Below are 12,552 nucleotides of genomic sequence, written 5' to 3'. Positions count from 1 at the left end.
ACAAACAAAAAAGTTACAACGGGGTTTTTTTAAAGGTAAAAAGCTGAAAGAAAATGGCTTGTATAGTGAAGTTTTCAAACCTAGATGGAGAGAGTGGAAGTGACGAGTTTGTTTTTGTATCTTGCATATTCGGGTACATGTCGAAACATCGAAAATGTGTTTTCCATTTTTCAGCTACACGAATTTGCTATGTAACATTGTCAGTATTGTGTGCTTTTCCTTATTTTACTTCTAAAGGGGGGGGGGGTTACTGAACATTTTATTATGAGTGACCTGCAAACTTACCTTAATTTAACTGCATTTGGAAGTGTGAGGGCTGCGGAAGCATACGATTAAAAGCTAGCATATTGCCACTAAATACTGGTAAAAAGACTGCTAGAGTAATGCGTGGCGATTCAACCTGCTCTTCAGCTTGCCGTGAGGAATGCGACCCGGCCGGTAGTATCTGGTTTTTGGAAAGGAGGCGGTGCAGTGGGAACTTTCTCAAGCAAGGAAGAAACTTGCGCTCCCTCCTTTTAAGCGAACTATTTCATTTAATTGCTCTCTCTGTGACGAAGATAAATGTGTTATATACAAAATAATGTTAGTATTTCAAGTCAATTGTGTCGTTGGTTCTGGAATGTAGTGACTAACAACTACAACAGTTTTTTTTTTCTTTCTTACGGCTGGGAAGTGATTGAACAAATCCGTCTTTGAACTGGAACGACACAACTTCGGTGGAAAAGTGGAATTTAATTTGCTTTTTTAAAATGTATTTATTTATTTTTATTTGATGAACTATTCTTAATTAATTTTACATCTGCTTGTAAAGATTTTGTGTAGTTTCCGTTGTGATGGAACGTTGCAGACTTTTGAATATTTGATCTTCAAAATACTGCAAGAACGTAGCGTACACATATATTTAAATGTAAGATGTACCCATTTTCATAATTAATATAAGCTGGTTACATGATGGGTGATGTAGGAGAACTCGCCGATAGTGCATTGAACCAAACAGGCGGCCTCGATGTGTCTGAGATCATTTCCCTGTGGCACAAGGAATATTTAACCAAATGCTTCGCAAACGAGAAAGTTTGTATGTCATTTGGTCTGTGGGTCATATCCGCCTTCCTGTGGATCGTAGCACATACGATGTAAGTATATAATTCACCGGAACAGATATTTTCACTATTACATTATGATATTATTGTATATTATTATTAATATTATTAGTAGTAGTCGTAGTAGTAGTAAAAGTTTCCACTTTATAATTTTAAAACAACACTGCATTTTAAGGCGTAAATGAAATGGGTTTGGTTTTGTTTACTGATTCTGTGAAACAATGCTGCACAAGCGCCAATGCGTGCCAAGATTACATTGAAATGCATCAATGTGACCTCCTGCTTTCACTGCCGCCTACCAGGATTTCGCGGTAAAGATGATGTAATACAGGATAATACAGTCAACCCCGCCTGCTTTTTATCGCCACATTGGAGTATCTTATCTGCTGTGTATTAGCGCTCAATAGGGACACGCACCTGATTATTATGTCACTTAGGTTATTGTCACATCTCACTCATACTGATCATTTCCACCGCGGTCCGGGAAGTCAAAGCCTATTATTTATTTATTTATTTATTTATTTATTTCTTAGCAGACGCTCTCTTTGAGGCTGTTGCAATGTTTGCGTGCATGTCCGCTGTTGCAGAGCATTGGAATGTTAAAGAACACCGCGAGGTGTCTGTTTATTTTTTAATATGTACAGCATAGTAAAGTAATTTATATAGAAACGAAGCTCCTCTGCCTGTGCAATATTCCAATTTGGAAAGCAGCGAGAGAGTCGTATTATTATTTAATAAAATGATTGCTACTGATTGGTCAAATGTCTTGAGCCATTTCTCAGCATATTCAGATCAACATTCATCCTGAAAATATGTTGCTTTAAAACAGAATTGACCTTTATCTGAATATATAAAGAGGGCGATGAATGAATCCTCTCGTGATTGTGAATTGTACCAACAACAACACTGGCACTGGCAAAGTATTTCAGAGTGATAAACAACAACAACAACAACAACAATAATAATAATAATAATAATAATAATAATTCTGATCATAATAATAAAGTTCTCTGTCAGTTGGTGGTTGTCACTCCCTTGCTCTGAAGAAAAGTTTGTTTTGCAACAATAAATGACAAGTGATGTCAGAGCCATGGGCATTGAGGCAGTAGCTGAAATACCTCCTCAGAAGAGCCTGATAAAAGCAATCAGAATGTCCTCATAACCAGGCCATGGTGCTATTACTGCTGGCCTCGATGTAAGAGTATGTCTCAGAATAGCTTTTAGTTGTTTGTCTATTTCCAATGTAGGACTGATTATTAGGCCTTGACACAATTCTTACAAACCTACAGCGAATCTTCATGGCCAGTTTCTGCTGACATACATTTTGAACAAAGCATTGCTGCCCTTGCAAAGCTATTGTTCCAGCTTGGAACTGGATGTGTCATTCAGTATGTCAAAGAAATCTGAAGAAGGTCACTGATGAGGGTCATTCTACTATACAGGGGGTCCTCCCACGCACAAAGCATTTCCGCAGATTGCATTTGTCTGCCTTGCTTTTTGGTTTGATGAATGAAAGGCAATTTAATTAATTAGAAAACAGGTGCATATTTTCAATACAAACATTCACTCAAACTTACTAAGCAGCGTATATAGTCACTTAAAAGTTTACCATTGTAAAAGCGAAGCAAAGTGTACTGTAATAAAGCACAGTGAAAACATGGGAAAGCATAGGTATGCATTGTAAAGAATAGCGAGGTATGGTAAAGCATATTAAAGAAACATGGCAACCCAGGCTAAACTAAAGTAAATGCATAGTATAGCCATGGGAAAAACATGAGAAAACTGCAAAAATTCTGTGCAGAAACACCTTGGTAAGATTTTATAAGGGGTAAGCTTGCATAAATCCTTTCAGCATACATAGGATACAACTGAAACATTACTTACAATGGAAACTCACAAGATTTGCACAAATAAACTGGCCTTTATGGGAAACGTGTGATTGCTGTTGCAAGCACACAAGAAGGAGTTTGCAGACTCATTTTGCAGAGCAGATTATTGGAATGAAGGCTGTTGCTTTGTTTCAGGCTGATATGTCTGCAGTGCCAGAAGAAGCCAGTCCACTCTAGCAGCTCTGCGTTCATCACCATCTACAGCTTTCTGGGGAACATGTGCAACACCCTGGGAGCCCTCTTAGCAAAACAGCTCACTGTACAGGTACAGTACCTGAGAAAGCTCTCATTCACTGTTCTATTATTTAATAAGCGGATCTCTACATGACCAGGGCTCGTGGTTTCTAGCCCTAACCTCCATTATCCACGGATGTCTTTCCTCTTTGTTTCAATTCTAGGTCTTTACCGGAGCCTACTTGACCGCTGTAGACATTCTTTACTTCATCCTCATTTTCTTCCCTGTCTGTAAATGGGAGACTTCAACCAGCGGAGGTACAGTATGTGTGAATGGAAATAAACAATCAGCTACTGGGGCTAATTCTGGTGATCCAGGGGGAAATGGGAGCAGTCCCAGATTCAAAGCACTTTCAGTTGGGACTAGGAGAGGAAGGAACAGGGGCCGGCTTGCTGTATAGATATGCACAGAGTTGTGTATGTGATGCGATTCAAGTGCTCTGTATGGTCTATGAGGTATAGTGGGCAACCCTGAAAAGGAATCTTACTGTGATTTGAATCGTTTCGTTTCACGTTCAGGAAGCAGGAAGAAACTCAAGAAGAGGAGGCGGAATAGGAATGTGTTTGCCGTCACACTGCCCCTTGCTGTGGGATCAGGGTACTACATCTCAAAAACCACATTTCAAAGCAAGCCCTTTGAGAACGAGTTTCATGGGACCGGGAGACGCCTGCTAACCACATTTCTGCAGGTAACTGAGTCACACTTCTTAGCATTATGACTTTTATTACTAATATTTAGTTTTCCAATTTTAAATACATAATAATCACCCCTCCTGTGTCAGATAAGAGCTAGGAACAAAAAATAAATACAGTAAACCTTCTCAACAGTGCCGAGCCTTGTGGACACAATTGCAGGTAAGAGCAGGATCTGACAGGCACATGGTTATTACAGTTCTACTAGGAAAGGAATCACAGTGGATGACAGTGCCTCCTAATGGTCTTTATGTAGAATTGCAGGTGGCAATAATAAGAGATACAGAGACTCGCATTCATTTGTTTAATTTTATTAACTTTATAAACTTTCCTGCAGATTTGTCTTGTCACAAACACTGAATCTGAAGGAGCTAGGTTAAGCAGACTTGTACTGGACCTTTCCTCTAGTTTAGGATCTCCAGGTGTGGTTTCTCTTCTCAGGATAACACAGAAATCCTGGGCTATGCACTGGGCTTGGTGGCGTTCATTATCTGCTGGACGGCTAAGTTTTCTCACATCTCCAGAGCAGTGAGTAGCATCTAACTTGTTGTTTGTTCTGCAAGTGTGAAAACAACTTCTGATTGTTCTGTTTTTTTTTCATATCCACACTTTTATGGTCAAAGTGATTTGTATGCACATTAAAATAATAGAAACCTATATTAAAGTTTTTCATTATTATTATAGTTTAGAATTTCAGGTTAATCATTTTCATGCTCACTCGGCCCATCCTGAAAGTTTTTTTTTGTTGCTTTAACTTAACATCACGACTGCATTGACATTATTAAATAAGGGCATCACAAGTACCAATATGGGAATCATTTCTGAGAGTTTAAGTGCAATTATGAGACGTGTAGAAATAACGAAAATAATTGTGTCAGTATTGTAGTGAGAGCCTACCAAGCAGCTGTCCTGTGCAGCGTTGCTGTGTTGAGATGTAATTACAGTCTCTATCCCCCTCTATTTTATACTGTGCTGTGCAGCATTGCTGTGTTGAGATGTAATTACAGTATCTCTATAAGTAGTAAAACACAAAGCAATAGAGATCATGCGTACCATTTGAGACGTAACCCTTCTGTGTGTAAGCTAACCCCCGGGTGTTTCTCTCAGTACAAAGCGAGGATGTTCTCTGCAGTCCTTATCTGGTCTCAGGTGTTCTCCATCTTGGCCAGTGTCCTCTATGCAGCAGCCATCTTATTCCACGACAAACAGCTCAAGTACATCCTGAAAGCGTTGCCGTGGTTACTGAACTCGCTGGGCTGTGCAGCCCTGGACACTGCTGTATCCTTTGCAAAATAAAAAACGCAATTTACGTACTGTCATTGTGTGTATTGTGCATTATTATTTGTCAACCTTTTTATGGGGTGATGCACTTTTAAGAACATATCAAATTCAAACCTGTATTAACGAAGGAAGAAACACACAGAGCTGCTGTCTTCACAAACAAGAGAATATCTGTCTTCCTTTTGAACCATTGCTTTCCCCGTCGCACTTTGCCCTTTACCCCTTGACCCAACGCTCACAGATTCTGCTGCTGCTGTGCTGCACGAAGTACACTGCCAGCCAGCAGACAGACCTTGAGAGAACCAGGGGAGCCGATACTCAGGCTCTGCTAGCCCAGTCTGTCCTGGGAGTAGGGGAAGAGGAGGAGGAGGAGGAGGACGAGCTGCACGTGAAATCAAACAAAAAAGCAAAAGCGAGACGCAGGGTATGGTTTGACTTCGTATGTATTGTTTACTGTGAAACAGCACAGACTGCTTAATGCTGTATCTGGAACCAGAGGTGATTTTAGGGGCGAGCAACCAGGGCAATTGCCCAGGATCCCAGGCCATGGGGGGCCCCACTTAGGCTGAGTTAGGTTATATATACAGAGTAGTGAAAAACAAATTAAACGCAAACATTCATATAGTACTGCGTATGTCACCTTAAAGTGGCATAGTCTAGTTCAATTTTACGACAATTGTAAAATGTAAAATGGTATCATTGCCTTTAAACAGGTACGTAACAATAATTAGGCCTACTGATCTTTTAGTTTGCGTTCTGAATTCAAGTGATTTGTTTATTTCTTATGTGAACATTCTTTTCCAAGGAATGTGCAGGTGGGTGGAGGGAGGGGGAGGGGGAGGGGGAGGGGGAGGGGGAGGGGCCCGTGCCTGAGCCTCTGTCCGGGGCGTAATGCTGGCTTTTTCTGTAGCTGCCATCAGCAAACAGGAAGTATCTTTGGAAAGGTCTTTCATGGAGCTGTTGGTCCACTTTGTGCTCACATTGTCACAAACAAGGAGGCTGTGTGGTCCAGTGGTTAAAGAAAAGGGCTTGTAACCAGGAGGTCCCCAGTTCAAATCCCACCTCAGCCACTGACTCATTGTGTGACCCTGAGCAAGTCACTTAACCTCCTTGTGCTCCGTCTTTCGGGTGAGACGTTATTGTAACTCTGCAGCTGATGCACAGTTCACACACCCTAGTCTCTGTACGTCACCTTGGATAAAGGCGTCTGCTAAATAAACAAATAATAATAATAAACAGACTTTGTGCTGTTTCTGTGTTAGTACGCCCTCAATAGACACTCGGGAGGCTGATTAGTATAGTGTAGTCAGAATGTCAGCCGTTTTTTCTTCTTTGTAGGATTCTGACTGGATACCACTTAATACACTCCCTAACAACCGCTACCTACACAGAATGGCTGAGATTGGACATTTCATGGACCTGAGCATCGAGCCAGTGCAGGAGGTACTCACGGCTTTGTTTCAGTGTGTCGCTGTGGTGGCTGAAATCCCTGAAATCCATACACAGCATGTGGTTTCGTTTCTGATCTGTGTTCAAATCATGTCTTCATTTGTTGCTTTGCATACTGTACAACGGTGTAATAAAACCCAAATGAAACAACCGTGTAACATTCAAAGCTTTGGACAGACACGAGCTACTGCAAAGAAATGTATGTGTGTTACAGGTTCCATTCGGAGCGATAAGGCTCCCAGGGGAGGGAGAGGTTAGCCCCACAGAGATCTCCAAGGACCCTGAACCGCCAGCCTACCCTCCCCTGAAGGTGATCCGTGCTACCCTCTCTTCCTCCTCCTCCTCCTCCGGTAGCGTCTCAGGTGGTCCCTCCATGACCTCAGAGCTCGAGGTACGCGTGCTTGGCAGCGCATGCCACTAGACTGGAAACAGTACATGCATGGCAGTTTAACTTGTATTGTAACTACTCAAAGTGTCATAAATGGTGGGCATGTAGTGGAAGTTGCATGTGTCGAAGACTCTCTTTTATGATGGAATCCGGTAGTGTTGGTCATTCTATTCTTAACCCATACTCCACCACATAACAGCTGTGCTTCCATCTGCCACGTTTCCTTAGAGCGTCACACTGAGGTGTCATACAACCAGCCCTTTGCCAAGTTGAAAAGGGTATAACGTGAATATTGTAATATTTAGGATTGGAAATGAGTAGTTTAGCACTTGAAACATGACTAAACGTTTTAAAACTAGGATCCATGACAAGATACAGTAATATATATATATATATATATATTATCGCTCCTAAATGTAAGGGGCTTTACAGTCAGTTTATCAGTTAAAAATGACACTTAAAATAACTTTGTGTTTTACAATTTAATACTAAATTAAAATGTATGCAAGATGTACTTCCTTTTTAGTCCCACAGGTGGCAGTATTTTGTAATACAAAAACAGATAGATACAAATTACAGCTGAATTGGACTTTTTACTGCCTTTTGCTGTCCGTTTCATGTTTGCTGCGTTATGGGAATGTTTTTGGATTACAACTTTTAATAACTACTAACATGTTAAGAAATGTGTTGCATTACAGTTAGTTGTTATTAAATGGCTTGCATATCATTTTCACATGAAGTTAAAAAAAAATCTAATGAGTCGATCATATCGGTGAAAAGGGTTTCAATTCGTTCAGGCATTTTAAAAGACAACAGCATATAGTAACCTAGTAATTATAAACAACCATCATCAAAATAAAATAAAGAATATCTGGGCATTTGTAAGTAAGATAATTTAAAGTAAAGCATGACCCCAAATCTTGTAAAATGGGTGAATAATTTTATATTAGCAGAAGAGAATCCTAGCTTTTCTAGAACTGCCTCCCTCATGAGATGACATTCCTGTTTTAGACTTGTCCCATGTCCAGACAGGCCGAGTCACTTTCTATCTCATAGTAGGACTAGTGCAGGTTAAAGAAGAGCAGCACCCCTGAGCCTAAAGTCTCTCAGACCCTCGTAATAAAAAGAACACTGAAATATTTGCTATTGCTGACCAGAGCAGACCCAGCTGTCTCCTGTTTCTCTAAGCTGTGAATGATGATATTCCCTGTTCTTTTCAATCATGTTAGATCCTCTTTGTTTAGTTCTGTTGATTTGTTTTCTTACTCCACAGCAAAATTATTTGGAAGCCCTAAACAGAGAACAGGTATGGAACCTTATAATTTTACATTGCATGTGTTTTGTCTGGTACTGTAGTGCGTATTGGGGTGCAGTGGGGGCGCATTGTATAACCCCCCAGTTTATGAGTTGGAATTCCCTGGTGAAAGGCACTTTGTATTTTGTATAGAAACTGGAATGTATTATCAGAGATAGTGGCCAGGCTTTGGTTCTGACCCGGCCAGATGATATGAAATGTGACCAGTACTGCCTCCTCCTGGTGTTGAATTGTACCCCAGCTAACACTGCTGTGAGTTACCCCTCCCCACCTCACAAGCACAGATTACATCAGTGAGCAATGATGTGTCCCCAACTCCCTCCGCGAGCTTCTACTGGGAGCCAGTAGCTGGTGAGGATCTGGGATTACAAAGAAAGGGTTGGGCATGTATTAAATAGGCAGGGTCTGTGGGGGATTGAGCATTCTCTGCTTCTATTTTGGGTATTGTGTTTAGAAATGACTAGCTAACGTTGGCATGTCTCACGAGCTGGCCGCACCTCACAGCAACAAAATACAAAAACTCATCCAAAACAAAACACTGCTTAGAAGTAGGTTCTCAGTCAGTGCCATGACTGATCTACACGTCTAACTCTCTGCTGTGCATTCTGATCTACACGTCTAACTCTCTGCTGTGCATTCTGATCTACACGTCTAACTCTCTGCTGTGCATTCTGATCTACACGTCTAACTCTCTGCTGTGCATTCTGATCTACACATCTAACTCTCTGCTGTGCATTCTGATCTACACGTCTAACTCTCTGCTGTTCATTCTGATCTACACGTCTAACTCTCTGCTGTGCATTCTGATCTACACATCTAACTCTCTGCTGTGCATTCTGATCTACACGTCTAACTCTCTGCTGTTCATTCTGATCTACACGTCTAACTCTCTGCTGTGCATTCTGATCTACACATCTAACTCTCTGCTGTGCATTCTTATCTACACATCGAACTCTCTGCTGTGCATTCTGATCTACACGTCTAACTCTCTGCTGTTCATTCTGATCTACACGTCTAACTCTCTGCTGTGCATTCATACAAAGGATTTTGAGTTCTTGAAGTTTTGTGATAAGTAACAACCATTCTCAATACTAATCTGCTGGAACATGTCAGATACACCAACCCATATGCTCAATATTTAGTTCAGTTATAGTTATTCAGTTGATCTAAATGATTTCTGTATTAAACATTGCCACAATTTAAATAAAACAGAGCCTTACTCCCCTGACACTTTTAAAGACAAAAAAATAAACTTATTACAAAGGTCTCTTTTTAAAGGGGCGTTATTAAGACTGTTTGGATCAATTGAATATACCCCCAATCTGTATTAGGATTTATGATGTAATGAGGGGATTTCATTTGATAATCCTGTCTGATTGAGTCCCAAGGTTAAGTAAAGGTTACATATCCAGCTATAGAAACGAGAAACTTTGAAGACTGTGTGGTTGACTTGGAACACAGCAGGATATTTAACTCATGGAGTTTCAGCTTTCACTATTGTTAAATGAGGATTCCTCTATAAAGCACTGTACAAGTTAAGATGTGTGAGTCTGTGATGTCCCACATTCCAGCGAGCTGGTGTTTTCACCTTGTTTTTTTTCTGTAGTGGGACTTTGAAGACGTGACTGAGGATTGGAGCAAAGATAAGAGGCCACAGAACGTGGGTGTGTCCCAGGAGGTCTTCCCCATCCAGGACTGGGCAAGCCTGCCCCTGGACAACTCTGTCATCCAAACAGAATCTGACTTCTGGTTCTGTCACGGAAATGTCGAAATGACGGAGGAGAGAGCTGCTGCCATCCTGGCAGACTATGAGAGGGAGAATCGAAGAAGTGGAAAATGAAAGGGAGGGGTGGGGGGTGGGGGGGTGGGGGTTCTAGTTTTATACATAAAGAAGACGTGCATCCTGAATGTGTCCTTCATGGAGAGAAGAGGACCAAGGTGTATAATTTTAGCTTTCAGATTGTTAACCAAATGACTGTGACAAGCCATTTAATAGAAGTGCTGGGGATCCCTAGCTAGCTCACGGATTTAAAGTGCTCGGGAATAGGATTTATTCCGGCAACCTGTTTAATTTAACAGGGACCTATCTTATTGGTGACAGGGAGGAACTGGTTTTGACTTTCTAGGTTTTTTTATTCTTTTGTAAAAAAAAAAAAAAAAAAGGGGGCTACAGTGGGTTTAAGTGTCAACTGATGCACTTTAAAAAACAGTTTTGATGCCTGGATGGTATGCAAAGAGAAGCAAGACCCTAACCAAGTCTTATATTGGCTGTCCATAGAGACACACACCACTACTGTAGTACTACAGGATTGGAAATAAGATTCCTATTGCATAGCAGTTTCACCCATTCCAGGTTTTAATATGTACTTGCTTAGCCGCAGTGTGCTCAGGTTTGTCTTATTAAACTCATAGTAAAACCAGGAATGGATCAGACTGCTATGCAATGAGAGTCATATTTCCATCACTGTACTGTAGCACCATAGACTATAGCTGTGAAGTCATTTATCTAGGGACTTGTGTAGGTTTGAATTACCTAGCATAGGGCCTAGGCTTTATATTTCCTGCATCTATGACTGTGTTGTTTTTGGCTTTCCTTTTGTCACAGAAATAAAACCAAAAGCTTTCATCTAACTAACGCTGGTGAATGGTCGAGTCCAATGATTCCTCCTGAAAGACCATCATCAATAATCACAATTCATGTGAAGATGCAAAGGCATGTACCAGGAGGAAATGGAGCTTTCTCATTTGAGCCACAGCAAGCACTTTGATGAGCTGAAACAAACAAGACTTTCTAACTCATAATGTAATAAATTACTTAGTCACTCAATTTACTTTAGTTTGCTACATTGTTGCTTATTATAACTAAGCGTAGGTAGTGATGACGTGTTGGAAGCTACGCCCACAAGGTCTCCCACAGAGACGGTCCTCTCACAGAGACGCCGCCGCACATATCCATCTGCAGAGTTCCGTTGTGCGAGGGATCCTGCGTGACGCCACGAAGCTCCACCCTCAAAGACCTGTGCAGATCCAGCACAGCACAGCGCGGATTCGAAAAGTTCCTGCGGGACGCTGGGTGCGGCTGTGAACCAAAGAGACGATGCAGAGATCACGAGTGACCTGCCAATCGTAATTCAAATAGCGACTAAAACTACTGCTGCCCCCTTGTTAGTGGAAGGGAACGACATGTTATCGTTATGCAAAGAAGTGTGAACAGACTTGTCAACGCTGTATTAAAAAATGGTAACACTTTAAAATTAACGTCAGTTAATGTGTAATTCATGATGAATTGCAGACACGGAATTAAACGATTAGAATTACAAGTGTATTTATCATGAATTCCTATTGTATCATGCTGATAAACTAGTTCATACGTAATTCGTCATGAATTACAGACACACATTATTATTATTATTATTATTATTATTATTATTATTATTATTATTATTATTATTATTATTATGTATTTCTTAGCAGACGCCCTTATCCAGGGCGACTTAAAATTGTTACAAGATATCACACTAGCTGTGTGGTCCAGTGGGTAAAGAAAAGGGCTTACAACCACAAGGTCCCCAGTTCAAATCCCACCTCAGCCAGTGACTCATTGTGCGACCCTGAGCAAGTCACTTAACCTCCTTGTGCTCCGTCTTTCGGGTGAGACGTAGTTGTAAGTGACTCTGCAGCTGATGCATAGTTCACACACCCTAGTCTCTGTAAGTCACCTTGGATAAAGGCGTCAGCTAAATAAACAAATAATAATAATAATACCGTTTGGCTTTTACTGGAGCAATCTAGGTAAAGTACCTTGCTCAAGGGTACAGCAGCTTAAAAGTGTGACGCACAGATAGAAATGAATTAATCCATATAAAATAGTAATTAATAGTAAATTAAACATAATGTACTAATCCATGATAAGTAATGATTACTGTTACAATAAAGTTCATGTTCAACAATTACATCAGACTGACTCTGTATAGTCTGATAATCCAGAAACTAACTACAGGACGTTTCAAAATTACAATGAATGCAATCTCCATGTGGGATACACTGTGATAAATGAAATAATTAAATGTCATTATGTTTCATTATACACATCATATTATACACAGGTAAATAGGTGATGTTGCCGGTAAGTTTCTCAAAGGTTTGGAGAAGGCGTTACTATAGCAACGTGACGTCGAACAGAGAGCAGCCACGCGCAGCAAG

General features: G+C 40.7%; 1 protein-coding gene across 3 annotated transcripts; it reads left to right on the top strand.

Annotated features, from left to right (window-relative positions):
• Positions 1-331: 331 nt before the first annotated feature.
• Positions 332-10,980, top strand: tmem44 (transmembrane protein 44). Of its 3 annotated transcripts, none has more exons than XM_059034326.1 (11): positions 333-1,133; positions 3,125-3,254; positions 3,388-3,481; positions 3,743-3,912; positions 4,325-4,444; positions 5,024-5,194; positions 5,439-5,621; positions 6,536-6,640; positions 6,861-7,037; positions 8,308-8,340; positions 9,956-10,980. In XM_059034326.1, exons 1-11 carry the CDS (start codon positions 949-951, stop codon positions 10,187-10,189), a joined length of 1,602 nt encoding a protein of 533 aa, XP_058890309.1. In that variant the 5' UTR covers positions 333-948; the 3' UTR covers positions 10,190-10,980. The 3 variants fall into 3 exon arrangements, with proteins under 3 accessions (XP_058890310.1, XP_058890309.1, XP_033883479.2); XM_034027588.3 differs by having other exon boundaries at positions 336-1,133; positions 4,358-4,444; XM_059034327.1 differs by lacking the exon at positions 8,308-8,340 and having other exon boundaries at positions 332-1,133.
• The last annotated feature ends 1,572 nt before the right edge of the window (positions 10,981-12,552 follow it).

The sequence above is a fragment of the Acipenser ruthenus genome, chromosome 12, assembly GCF_902713425.1.
Source record: "Acipenser ruthenus chromosome 12, fAciRut3.2 maternal haplotype, whole genome shotgun sequence".
NCBI lineage: Eukaryota > Metazoa > Chordata > Actinopteri > Acipenseriformes > Acipenseridae > Acipenser > Acipenser ruthenus.
Note: the sequence above shows the minus strand (reverse complement) of the source record. Positions and strands in the feature narration are given on the sequence as shown.

What these genes read in the sequence shown, in the direction of transcription:
- tmem44 (XM_059034326.1), top strand. Translation starts at nt 949, where the DNA reads ATGATGGGTGATGTAGGAGAACTCGCCGATAGTGCATTGAACCAAACA. An exon ending in TGGATCGTAGCACATACGAT is followed by an intron (nt 1,134 to 3,124) that starts GTAAGTATATAA and finishes GCTTTGTTTCAG; the next exon opens with GCTGATATGTCTGCAGTGCC. An exon ending in TGCTAACCACATTTCTGCAG is followed by an intron (nt 3,913 to 4,324) that starts GTAACTGAGTCA and finishes CCTTTCCTCTAG; the next exon opens with TTTAGGATCTCCAGGTGTGG.